The following is a 12,556-nucleotide window of genomic DNA, read 5'->3' as shown; positions in this document are numbered from 1 at the left end:
TTTAAAGAAAAAATGACTTAAAAGAGAATATGCCTTACTTTTTTTTCAAAAGTTACAATGGGAAGAGGAAAATTTGAATCTTGAAAACAACACCAGTAGGTGCAAGTTGAGTTACAATGCTCTTAGCAAACAGTATGCTTCTTTAAAGACCCATCTATTGGTACGATGAAAGTTAAAATAGTTTTGATCTCACCTAGTTACTAAATGTAAAAATTCATAAATGTCCATTAGAAGAAAATTTAACTGCACAATACCAAATTACTCCAGATGGGACTACTAAAAAATGTGCAACTAAACTAAGTAGAGTATTTTCAAAGATATCATATTCGACCATCAAAACTGAGATTTTGTGTATCGTGGAGAGGCAGAAATATCTCCAAATCCCATTAAGGTACAATGGAATGAATTTGTCCTACATAGCTACTCTTAACTGACCTGTTAAATTAATTTTCAAGGCTGACTAATACAACTGTAACACAAAATACAAAAATATTAAATTTACAGTAGGCCTCCTAAGTTTCTTCCATGATCACTATTCAAAAGAATCAGTTCATCTTGTCCTTCATCACAAGAAGTGGCCCCTTCTTCCTCATCATGTTCATCATCAGAATCCCCATCAACAAACCTGGGAACCCTGTTTAGTCTATGTTCATTGCTAGATTGATCCAAATTTCCTGCAATTTGATTAGCTTCCTCTTGTTCTTCTACTGTTTTAGCCAAAGACAACAGAACATTCTTTGCTTTCTGATCAGGAGGAAACCCACAAGACTCCATTTCCTTGTACCAAACAACAGCACTGCCGAAATCCCTGTTTTTGCCATATGCATCCATAATTGTGGTCAAGACTGTTTGATTTGCTTTGACACCACATGCCTGCATTTCTTCATATTTCTCCATCATCTTCTCAAGGTTATTTATTTTTGCATACCCTTTGATCAATGCCCCATAAGTGACAACATTTGGTTCAAATCCATCTTGTTTTAGTCTTATGAAGAAATTTTCAGCACCCTCCATATCAGAAGCATTCACATAAGCCGATAACATAGTCGTATAAGAGCAAAGATCTGGGGTAAATCTGCAAAAGCAAACAATGATAAAGAGTAGTGCACCCTTGTCATTAAGACAGCAAATGTACATGGGCAGCTATCACTCTGTTAAGCACCCTTGTCAATATCCATGACTCCTATACATTATTTTCCATCTAGAAGGGCATGCATTTGGTCATTGAATTAATACTCTCCCATTCTTGACATTGAATAATAGTCGTAACAAAAGTACTTCATGATCCTTTGCTCTGTCAGACACTTGAAAGGATTACAGCGAACCTGTTTTTTGAGGCTCTATACTTAGCAAATCTATATAGGGTGACTGGATTTTTATCTGACTAATAAAAGTTTCAAATGAACATCTACAAAGAATCCTCATGCTCAAAAGAGAATGTATAAAGCGAACCAGTTTACCATACAAGACAGAACACAAAATACCAAGGGAGAGAGGGGGAAGGAATTAAGCAGAAGGATAGGTGGATGCACCATGAACACTGTCTGAGGAGAAATTTATGCTACAAAGAAAGAGGGACGGATAGTAGAAGTTGATTTTTTAAGGAAAAAAGAAAAGAAACACAGAAAAGACCAACCTCCCCCCCCCCCCCCAAAAAAAAAAAAAAAAACAAAAAGCATTCACAAGGTCAAACAGAAATCTGGATGGAAACAACACTGCACCAACGAACAGACTCAGGACCAACAGCACCTGGATGGAAACAACACAGGCAATCTAGAGAGAGAGGCATGGATGGACATGCATAGCAGTGTAACAACACTGAGTGATCACTTGCTAGCAATGATATACTTAGGCAATTCCTAATATAAAATATCTCTGAAAAAGAAATTGGCACTAGAAGTTTTAAGACTTGACACTGAGTTAGCAATGACAAGACATGGATGACCTCATGGAGGACATGGACCCAACAACTTCTAGGTCCTTCCAGAATATAGCTCAATGATACCAACCTATGTACTTCATTAACTGGACCAATTTAAGCTTCACAAAAAGAAAGAGAGATACAATTAAATAACTAGTCAAAATCATTGTCTAATATCTGAAACAGGTCAGCTTCTGAAAAGAATTCATGCAGGAGTAGGTTATATTCTTATTAACATTATTGAGCACAACGGAAAGAGCTTCTGTCTTTGAGAAATCAACAAAAAGAAGCCTCAAAACATTTTGCTATGAATAAATTCGAACTTGTATAAAGTGCATATGGTGATTTAGGGATAGAAAGTGTAGAGTAATCACATTACCTGTCCCTTTTCATACTCTTAAACACAGTGCGAGCTTGCTCCACCATCCCCGAGATCGCAAATGCATCAAGCAAGATGTTATAAGCTTTGTGGGTTGGTCTGGAGAAAAGACAAAATGACAGGTGTTGTAATCTTCAAAACCAATAGAAATCTCTAATAAACAAATAGTAATTAGCCATTGGCTAGTCAGTTGCCATCAGCTTGTCTTGGTGAAGCAATCAGCATAACAAAAACCAACCCAGAAACAAAAAGTTCAGAATTCTGCCTGAAAAAATAACCGACAAAAAACAAGGCGAATAACTCCTAACTCAATCTATATGTGTTTAAAAGTTGCAGTGTAGCATTTATTGTTAATACGCTCCTGTTGAGCCACATCAGCAGCCACACCATCCACCTATTTTCAACTCTCTCTCTCTCTCTCTCTCTCTCATATTTTTAACTCTTTTTCTTCTTATTAATCCCCAAATTATTGTTACACTTTTTCCAAACTTTTCCCACCCTTTTACCTTTTCATCTCCCCACTACTATCTACCTTAATATCATCCTTCCTCTATCCCTTTATCTTCTTTTATTTTTGCCTCTTTTTATCCTCATCATTTTACTACAAATTTGCAATTATCTCACATTCTATACATAACTTTCCCAATTCCCACAAATATATACATATATATATCTCAATTTTTTTCCCCATTTTTTGGTGGATTTTTTAATCTTGCATCTCTATTTTAGGTTGATTAACTTTTGTGTTCTTTAGAGTTCTACTTTGGGTTAATCTAATTTAGTTTTGTGTTTTTAAATTGTTATCTTTTTTCTTTTATTTGATTTCATAAATGTTATCTTATTACATTATAAAAATAGTGTATACGAATATAGTCTTATTCTATTACATAGCAGGACAATGATAATTTGGTGTTTATTACTTTTTTTTTTATAAGTAGTGTTTATTACTATATCTTTTAACTTTTTTTCTTCTCATCTAATTTTCTATAAATTTGTTATTATCTCTCACATTCTCGCTTGAAAAAATGATTATTCTCTCTCTCAATTTTTTATTATTTCTTATAGATCTATTTTATATTGATAAAACATTGTGTTTTTTTATAACTCTGTTTTAGGTTAACACCTTTAGGTGTTGTATTTTTAAGTTCCCCAACACAAGTAGTCTCTCTCCCTCTTATAACTTTGGTTTGATTTTTGTTTGAGTTAATACTTAGCTATTTTGGAAGTAAGAAGTAAGAATTTAAATTTATATCAAAACACAATATCAGCTATGGATTTGAATATGTCTATCAATTATTTGAGTAATATTAAAAAGTAATTTTGCTATGAGTTTTGATTATCATGATAACCTCCTTTAAAATAATGAGGAATTTGAATAATTTATTTGAAACTTAAAAAGTTTAGCTATAGAGAAAAAAATTGGAAAAACATAGCACACTATAACATAATTTCAAAAAGTATGGACCTCTCATAAAGGAATAATATCAATCAAACACTACACCAAAAATAATAGAATGATATATTGGTAGAGATAGAAAGAAGAAAAGTCATTTTAGAAATTGTTTAATTTTTAGGAAAAACAAATTACTTTCATAAAAGCAGAGACCTCATGCGGGAGAGTATGAGGTTCTGCCATGTGGGGCACTCTTTAAAGATAATTGAAACACTTTTAAACCACATTAGAGATAAGAACAAATTTAAAAATAGAAGACTCTTTATTTCCTTTAGTTCAATGTTTCAAGACTAATTTTTGTTTTCTTTAATTCAATGTTTCAAGACTACTATTTGTTTCGTTTAGTTCAATATTTCAAGACTTTTCCTCTCTCTCACACACACAAAACTCTTTGCATTTTCATTCACCATTTTCACTTCTACTCCTTTATATGCCCACAGCTCTCATGACATCTCATCTCAAATACACCTAGACAAAAAACGATGTCATTTACCTTCAACTTTTCAACAACATCTACATAACTCCAATATTGTCGTATCATTTGACCCTAGTCCGTATGAGTAGGCTATAACCAAGGAAGGAGGCTTGCGTTGTCAATTCAGCTTACAATTTGATGTTGAAGTCGGATGCTGTGGATTTTGTGAAGATTGTGATTTGCTTTGAGTCTTTGGGTGTTTGCGATTTTGGTTTGGGAAAGTCATAAATGTATTTTGTTTTAGAACTCAAGGAAGAAAAAAAAAAAAAAAAAACCTTTTAATTGATTATTTATGAAGTTGGCTTTTTTTTTTTTTTTTAGAACTCATAATTTGTAGGTTTCTTTGTAATTTTTTTTACTGCTATTTTGTGCGGTATAAGCCATAGTGATAAAAGTAAAAATTAATGGTGATTTCAAAGTGTTTTTCATTTTTTTTAAAGGATATAGAAGTCCAACTAAAGGCAATTAAATTTTGATAAATAGATGTGTTTTTAATCCAATTTCTCTTTGTTTAATCATATTCTCTTTATGTTGCTTACAAATTATTTCCTTAATTTCATTGAGATAATGGATTGGGTGTTTGAGATTGGGGTCTTCATATTTGGTTGTGAGAATAGAGTGGTTGAGGAAGTGTTTGGAAGGTTGCTTAAATTTATGTAATTTTAGGATAAAAAAGTATTTTATGCTTTAAACTTGTATTTATAGATTTCAAAATCATTTAATCAATTTAAAAAATAAAGTTTTCTTTTAACAATAAATATTATAATTTGTTATTGTGTTATAGTATTATAAAATTTTTTTTAATAAAATATGAATTAAGAAAATCAAGTTTCAAAGTATATAACAATATTGTGAACAAATATAAATATTATATGTAGGTCTTAATATACATAAAAATGATTTCAAATGAAATTGTAAAGTATCCATGCATCGAGCGAGACATCATCTAACTCTTCTTAAAGTTTCAATATAGTTATAGGTTGGTTTACTAGAGTTCATAATTCAATCATGATGTTTTATTGACCTTGTTTGGGAGAGTTGGATTTTGAACTCTCCAAAGCACCAGAAGAGAAAAATAAACAAAGACGATGAGCCAAATTTATTCTTTCAAATTCAGACTGAAAAATGTGTGCAAAGAAGCCCACCAACTAATTTAGCTTTACCAGGTTGAGTGAGCTTCAGGTTAAATCAGTTCAACTGATACAACCCATTTTTTCTCATATTTAACTTTCAAGACCTATAGCTCCCTATAAAGAAGAAAAGTTAAGAATGTGCCTACACACCTGACACCAGCATCAAGCATCTCCTCAAAAACAGCTAGCGCTTCATCCTCCCTTCTTGCTTTCCCATAAGCATTAATAAGTAGGGCATAGCTGACAACATCAGGTTGAAGACCAGATCTTTGCATCTAAAAATCATGAATATACTTCAAAAATCTGATGAATGTAATATTAACAAGAGATTAAGAGGTATTTAAAAATAAATAAATAGATAAAAACTACCCTCACAAAGCATCAGGGCATATTCCAGAATTTCTCTTTGGTATTTACAGGGTCATCAAGAGATATTACAATCAGCTAGGTGCATGAAGTCAATCACTTGGCCCACAATTTCCACACAAAAATCAACTTGATGATCATTGAAAAACCAGCTCTCTTTACTAAAAGGATCTATTTACATAGAACTATCAAGTATCCTTCTTTTTTGTGATGAAGTACAATTATATGAGTTAACTTATTATGTTTCCATGTCACTAGCGTAAATAAATTACTAACGCTATTCAATGACAGAAGGTTACCTTAAAAATGTCAACATAAACAGGCTTGCACACCCTCAAGTCTTATCCAAAACCTTGTGAATTATTTAATTTAAACAAAGACATTTCATAAGAAACCAGAAAAACAGACGTCAAACCCATTTTTCCCATATTGGTTTGTCATATTAATTGTGTCCATCAAGAAGGAAAACACCACCCACCTCATTTAAAATCAGAACAACTGAAAGGATCTCCTTACAGGTTTATGCCATATTTGAGAACTTCAATGGAGAACATGTTGTCTACATGCTGACTAAAAGTATCAGGGAACTGACAGACATACTTTAAGAAATGCAATGATGGATTTGAGAAAAAGATGTTTACAATTAGGTTGCAATAGTTTGATGCAGTAAGACTATTAACTGATTTCTGATTGTCAGTTTTGGAGAAGCCTGAACTCTCCTATTCTGAAAATGAATAAAGAAGATATGGATCGATGAAGAGGATTCTGGGGTACTATGGAACCCAGTGATTGAGTAATTTTGGACAATGATAGGCTGGTATCTCAGTGCACCTTTGAGATAGGTGCAAAAGATCAAGATGTTGGGTTTTGTTTCTGGAAAAAGCTTCACTAGTTAATTGTAATAGAAGGCAGTATATCAAACCCAATAAATCTACAAGAAGGTTGTCTATATGCCCCATTGGTTGGGAAGGCTTGACCTGAGGAACAATCTCACTACCAGAATTCCAGTTAATCAATTTTTTAGTAGTGTCACTTGGACATTATGGGGGTTATTACTATTCTTACGGTTCTGTTAAATTGTTATGACTGCACATGGAGAATCTAGCTTTTTTGCAACTCGACAAAAGGCCATACACTGCTACTCCATGATTTCACATGGAGAACCTGCTTAATGTAGATATTTAACTTTTTCCCAAATCTACGTATCTCTTGATCAAAGTCAGCACTAAATGGTCATAAATCAATCTGTTCACGTCTCACCCCAAAGTTGCCCCAATAGATTATCTTGACTTGATTGGGATCAACCTAAATAGTCAAATTTACTATATCTCCTATTTTCAAGGAATTTGCCTTCATCTTCCACAGGTAGTCCATAAAATTCAACCTCAAAAAGAAACTGTTAAATTACCACTCATCCCAATGGATTACGCTGATAGAAAGTGGGAAATCTAATCATTCAATTATTCTTCTAACACTTCCCCTCATATGTAGGCACAGACTTTCCCTCAAAAACAAGGCACAACATGTGGAATTATAGACTTAAATGGCAGATATAAAGAGAACTGCTTGTATTGGTACCATGTTAAAAACAATTATTCACAAAAATTTAAGCATTTGACCTCTACAATTTAAGTATGAACCTTATCCCAAAGTTTTTTACCCACCAATGAACATTTGACACAGGATAGAATCCTTTAGAGCCCTTCCTCCATACCACCTATCATGCCCAAATTTGACCCTCCTGCCATCCCCAATTTTGAAACAAATATTGGCAGCAAATTTATCCCATCCAGGTATTATGCCTTTCCAAAGACTAAAGCCCCCTTTGGGTCTTCTAACCACTTCGGAAGTCCAATCACCCCATAATACCCCATATTTTGCCCCTATGACATGTCTCCAAAACTGATGGCTCTCCTCTCCCAACCTCCATAACCAAATCGAACAACAAAGCCTGACTGAAGGTTCCTCACTCCCAAACCACCAGTTTTTATGGGAGAGCACACCACCACACTCCAATTCACCAAATGGAATTTGAATTCCCCATCTCTCCCACCCCACCAAAAATTTCGTTGATGCGTAGGAATAGTAAACAAAGAAAGAAAACAAATTGGAAGGATAGATAATGTACTCGAGTAAGATCATAAGGATCGCCTTCAATAGGTAGAAATTTTTGCATTGAACTAGCCTTTTCTCTGTCCTTTCAACAACCATGTTCCAAACTGCACTAGTTTTATATGATGAACCCAGCTACATAGCCAAATAGTTCATACGGTAAAGATCCCACTTTACAATCCAATAGTGTGGCCAATCTATGTTTTGAAGCAAGTTAATCACCAAGCCCATAATTGCTTCAAAACATAAAATCATAGCACGGATTTACCAGACATTAGAAGCTAAAACATCACAAAACAAGAAAGTGTCATTAGCAAGCATAAGATGTGAAACAGTTAGAGCTTCTCTATTTCCTCCCTCCACTTGGAACTCGACTATGAAACCTCCCTCCACAGATCTCGCCAACATGCCACTCAAGACCTCGTCCCCAACACTGTTTCAAGCCTATTAGCTAGCATTCATATTTAATACCACCAAAAGTTTAAGAAACAGTATCAACTAATATAAACCCACCTCAATCCTAGATAAATGAGACTGCTCATCCTTCTGTCCTTAAGGACATCCATCAACATTCCTTTGATGTCTTGTTCTTTTTTGTATTTCTCAATCTTTATAATTTGTATTCTTGGAAATTGGACTGCACAAATCCCATGTGTCAGCCTATTTTCCTTCTTCAATAAAATTTTTTACTTATCAAAAAATATAATAAAAATTTTGTTTAAAAAAAAAAATCCATCAACATTGCTAAATCATAAGAATTTTAGGGACTCTTTTTAAACATGTTAAGGAAATCAGCATTGCTAAAACATAAGAATTTTAAGGACATTTTTTTAAACATATTAAGGAAGTAAAACATAGATATATAGCTTATTCTTAGATAGCTCACCAGCTAAAACACATATTAGCTGGTGATTTCTTAAAATTAATTACAAAATATCTCTATATCAAGAGGGAATTTCATAATGAAAGATACATTTGAAGTTTCAAAATCCTAGGAATAATAATGGAAATTGTAGAACGTCTAGGAACAGCATATTAGAGTACTAATGCTGCATGCTTATTGTCTATAATCACAATAATTTTTTGCTAGTGACTGTCAGTGCATATTATACTCTGGTTACATGAAAGATAAATCAGAAATTTCTTAATTTTACCTGGTCATACATCTTTGAAACTTCCTTGTAATTAGTCTCAAATGACATTAAGCTATTATAAGTAACTGTTGATTGTTGAACTCCTCTCTCAGCCATGAGTGCAAATACTTTTCGAGCTTTCTCATAATTCCTTGCCTTCTTATGCATATAGATCATCATGTGAAACATCTTTTGGTCTGGCTTTAAAGGTGATTTTTCCTCATTCAAAAGGGTCTCGAAAACGTCTTCAGCTTCCTTGAACTTACCTCCCTGCAGTAGCTCCGGTCACTCATGAAATTGCAAGATAATTTAAATTATGAATTACATCTTAGGTTAGAGAGTCACTCCCACTATATAAAAAAAACTTACACAAAAAAATAAAAATAAAAGAAGAAGAAGAAAACTTAACCCATCTCTGTGTATGGTATCATAAATATATTATGATACACATGAAGTTGGGGATGCAACATGTCTAGGTGTTCAATTTATCTATTTTAAAAAGTTTCTACCATTTTGGAGTGTTCATTAGTTTGATTAGTTTGTTGAGAATCCATAGTCAACCCCAAATATTGAGGGACTAAGGCTTGGTTGTTTTTGTTATTGTTGTTGGAAGTCCAGTAGCCATAACAAACATGTCAGGTCTTTATCCAGTCAAAGCTTGGAGTTCCATCAACTTTCAGTTGTGGATTCAAGGCTCATTACATTCTTTGTAGGGTCAGCATTCAGTCAAATCTTAGAATATCAACAACTTTCACTTTCAAAGTAGTGGTAGAAAACTATTATTTTCTAGAGCAGTTTATGTCAAGACTCAAAAATGCCTGTAGTGACGATTTTAGATCATAACTTCAATAGATCAAATTTTGTTGTAGGTTGTGAGCCAGCCATAAAGGACCCTGCAATTCAGGCATAGTTCAGATGGTCTTTTTCATTAATAGATTTTCAAAATTTATTGTTCTCAAATTTTTTCAAGTTAAACCTAAAGTTCTAATTCTATGAGTACCAATTTTTTTTTTTTTTTTTTTTATGATAAGTAATAAAGATTTATTGATATATAAAAAAAGACACCCAAGTACACAAGGAGTATATAGGGGTATACAATCAATTCCAAAAATTACATAAATCAAGTAAATCAAGAATTGAAAATAAAGATTGGTTTCTCAAATCTGACAACTAGTCCAATAAGGTTCTAAAAAAGAATAACTTAAGATCTGGCATAGTTCTCTCATTATCTTCAAAGCACTTGCTATTTCTTTCCCTCCAAAGACACCACATCAAACAATGGGGAACAACCATCCTTATATGACCATTTCAATGATGACCAAACCGACCTTGATGGCAAGCTAGAAGCTCAACAACAGACTTTGGCATCAAGTTATAGGGCTTAAAAAAAATTACCTCAACAAATATCTTAAGTATTATTTGATATGTTAAGGCTGAAGGTTGAGGGCCTGAAGACAACATCCTTCGAAATATTGCTTCAGCATTATTGTATCGGCCTCCTCTTCCATATGCTTCCATAAGAGCAGTGTGGGATATGACACTTGGTGCATAGCCCTTCTTATTCATCAAGCTAAAAACTCTCTCGGCCCTGTTGAAGTCCCCTTGCTTTCCATAAGCTGTTAGAAGCATGAGGAAATCCAGTTCACTAAACACCCACCAGCTTTGAGCCCTGAGCCATTCAAGGATCTACAACACAAAAGAAGACTAGTATGTAACATCAAAATAGAAGATCAAAAGCATATATTGACCACCAAAGTAATGAGTTTAGGAATAGTATATTCATTTTATTCCAAAGCACAAAAATGAATGTGTGTGTATGTTAGAGATAGTAGCTCATATTCTGAATGAGAAAATAACACCGGTCTCTAGTTTGAGGGCCTCATGGTTTGATAACGGTATATTGGGAAATTTAATGTACATTAATAGGGCAGACAACAGTATAACTATGTTGTAATCTTTTAATTTTTTTTTTTTTTTTTCATATAGTGGAATGATCCGTTTGCTCGTTTCTGTGGATGTATGCACACTATCGAACCATGAAAAGTTCTATGATTATGTAAATAGAAATCTTCAACATTTATAGATAGTAGATAGATACCTCAATGACAAGTTTCCATTTGTTTAGTTGCTTAAATCTGAGCAAGGTCCCAAGGACCTTGTCTCTTGAAATGCCCTGGTTACTAACATTCAGTTGTTTGAGCACCACAACCGCAGAACCCGTCTCCTGAATTTCAGTCATCAGTCTCCTCCAACTCTTCTGATCAGCTTCGTCAGCTGCATCTCGGAATACCTCGAAACCTTCCTTCTTCTTCTTCCTCTTCCTGGGTGCCAACATTCCCATACAAACAACAACGCCCACTCTCCCTCGTATCCTAACATTGCTCACATTATTTACTACAATTGATTTATTACTGCAACATAACACAACAGCAAGAAATGAATTATTACATATTCACTCAAAACTGCATAACAATATTCTCATTCATTGCAACTACATAGTATATTGGGAAATGAATATTGAAAAAATTCAAAATCCAGTTTACAATAAAGACAACCATCACAATCACATTAAAATACTGCTCACTATTTTGATAAAAACCAGTGACACCCAGAAATAAAGACCCTTATGGAAAAATAAAAAGAGTGACTGAAAAAAGGAATAAAGGGGGTTTACTCTTTATTGGGGTTTATCAAATTCAAGTATTAGACGAAGAGAGAGAGAGAGAGAGAACCTGCAATTAGAAAGAGGAACTGAAGAAATGAAGGGCTTGAGAAATAAGGTTTGAGGCATTGAGTTTGAGAGAAAAAAAATCTTATCTATTTAGACACTCTTGAGTCTGAGCTCTGCCTCATTCTCCGGGCGCGCTTTTCTTCGGGTTCGGAAAGGCATACGACGATTTATATTTTTTCAAAAAGTCCAAACTACCCTTCACTAGCTCATACAAATTTCAGTGCCTTCTTAAGAACAAAACCAGAACATATAATTTATATATATAAAAAAAAATTATGACTTAAATTTAAAATAAAAAAAATAAAAAAAAATTGATATGGGTTTTAAATAGTTGTGAATCTCGGCATTCGAAACTGTTCAAAGCTTAATAGAGCAGGGCATTGAAATGGTTGTGTCGACCAGGCGTAGTTCATGATCGGGTGTTCCTCGAAGCCATCCCCATGGCGAAAATGGGTAATTACCCATAAAACCCCAACTATTTAGTTAGTAGGGTCCGTTTGGAAACATATTGGCAAAGTAGCAACTCAAGCCTCAGAGGCTCGATTTAGGGGCCCAAAATCGAGCCTCTGAGGCTCGGTTTACGTTCTTTGGAACGGCCTTGACGTGGCAGGAGTCTACGTGGAACTCGAGTTTTTAAGTCTCGAGTTCCACGTAGGTGCCGCCCAAACTCGAGTCTTTGAAACTCGGTTTACGTAAAAAGTGAAACCGAGTCTCAAAGACTCGAGTTTTAGCCGAAAATACGCACGCGTTGAACTCGAGTCTTTGAGACTCGGTTTCACTTTGAAACCGAGTCTTAGAGACTCGAGTTTTAAAGCATTATTTACCCTCCTGTCTGGTCTTATCAAGTGTCTTT

At 34.1% G+C, this 12,556-nt stretch overlaps 1 protein-coding gene across 1 annotated transcript; it reads right to left on the bottom strand.

Annotated features, from left to right (window-relative positions):
• Positions 1 to 292: 292 nt before the first annotated feature.
• Positions 293 to 11,829, bottom strand: LOC115973557 (pentatricopeptide repeat-containing protein At3g59040-like). Its single transcript, XM_031093821.1, has 7 exons — positions 11,705 to 11,829; positions 11,071 to 11,383; positions 10,368 to 10,658; positions 8,994 to 9,242; positions 5,512 to 5,636; positions 2,301 to 2,399; positions 293 to 1,075 (listed from the first exon to the last, which is right to left on the bottom strand). The coding sequence occupies exons 1-7, from the start codon at positions 11,761 to 11,763 to the stop codon at positions 499 to 501; spliced, it is 1,713 nt and encodes a 570-aa protein (XP_030949681.1). The 5' UTR covers positions 11,764 to 11,829; the 3' UTR covers positions 293 to 498.
• Between the last annotated feature and the right edge of the window lie 727 nt (positions 11,830 to 12,556).

The sequence above is a fragment of the Quercus lobata genome, unplaced genomic scaffold, assembly GCF_001633185.2.
Source record: "Quercus lobata isolate SW786 unplaced genomic scaffold, ValleyOak3.0 Primary Assembly Scq3eQI_2017, whole genome shotgun sequence".
NCBI classification, from domain to species: Eukaryota; Viridiplantae; Streptophyta; class Magnoliopsida; order Fagales; family Fagaceae; genus Quercus; species Quercus lobata.
This window is presented reverse-complemented; position numbering and strand designations above follow the sequence as displayed.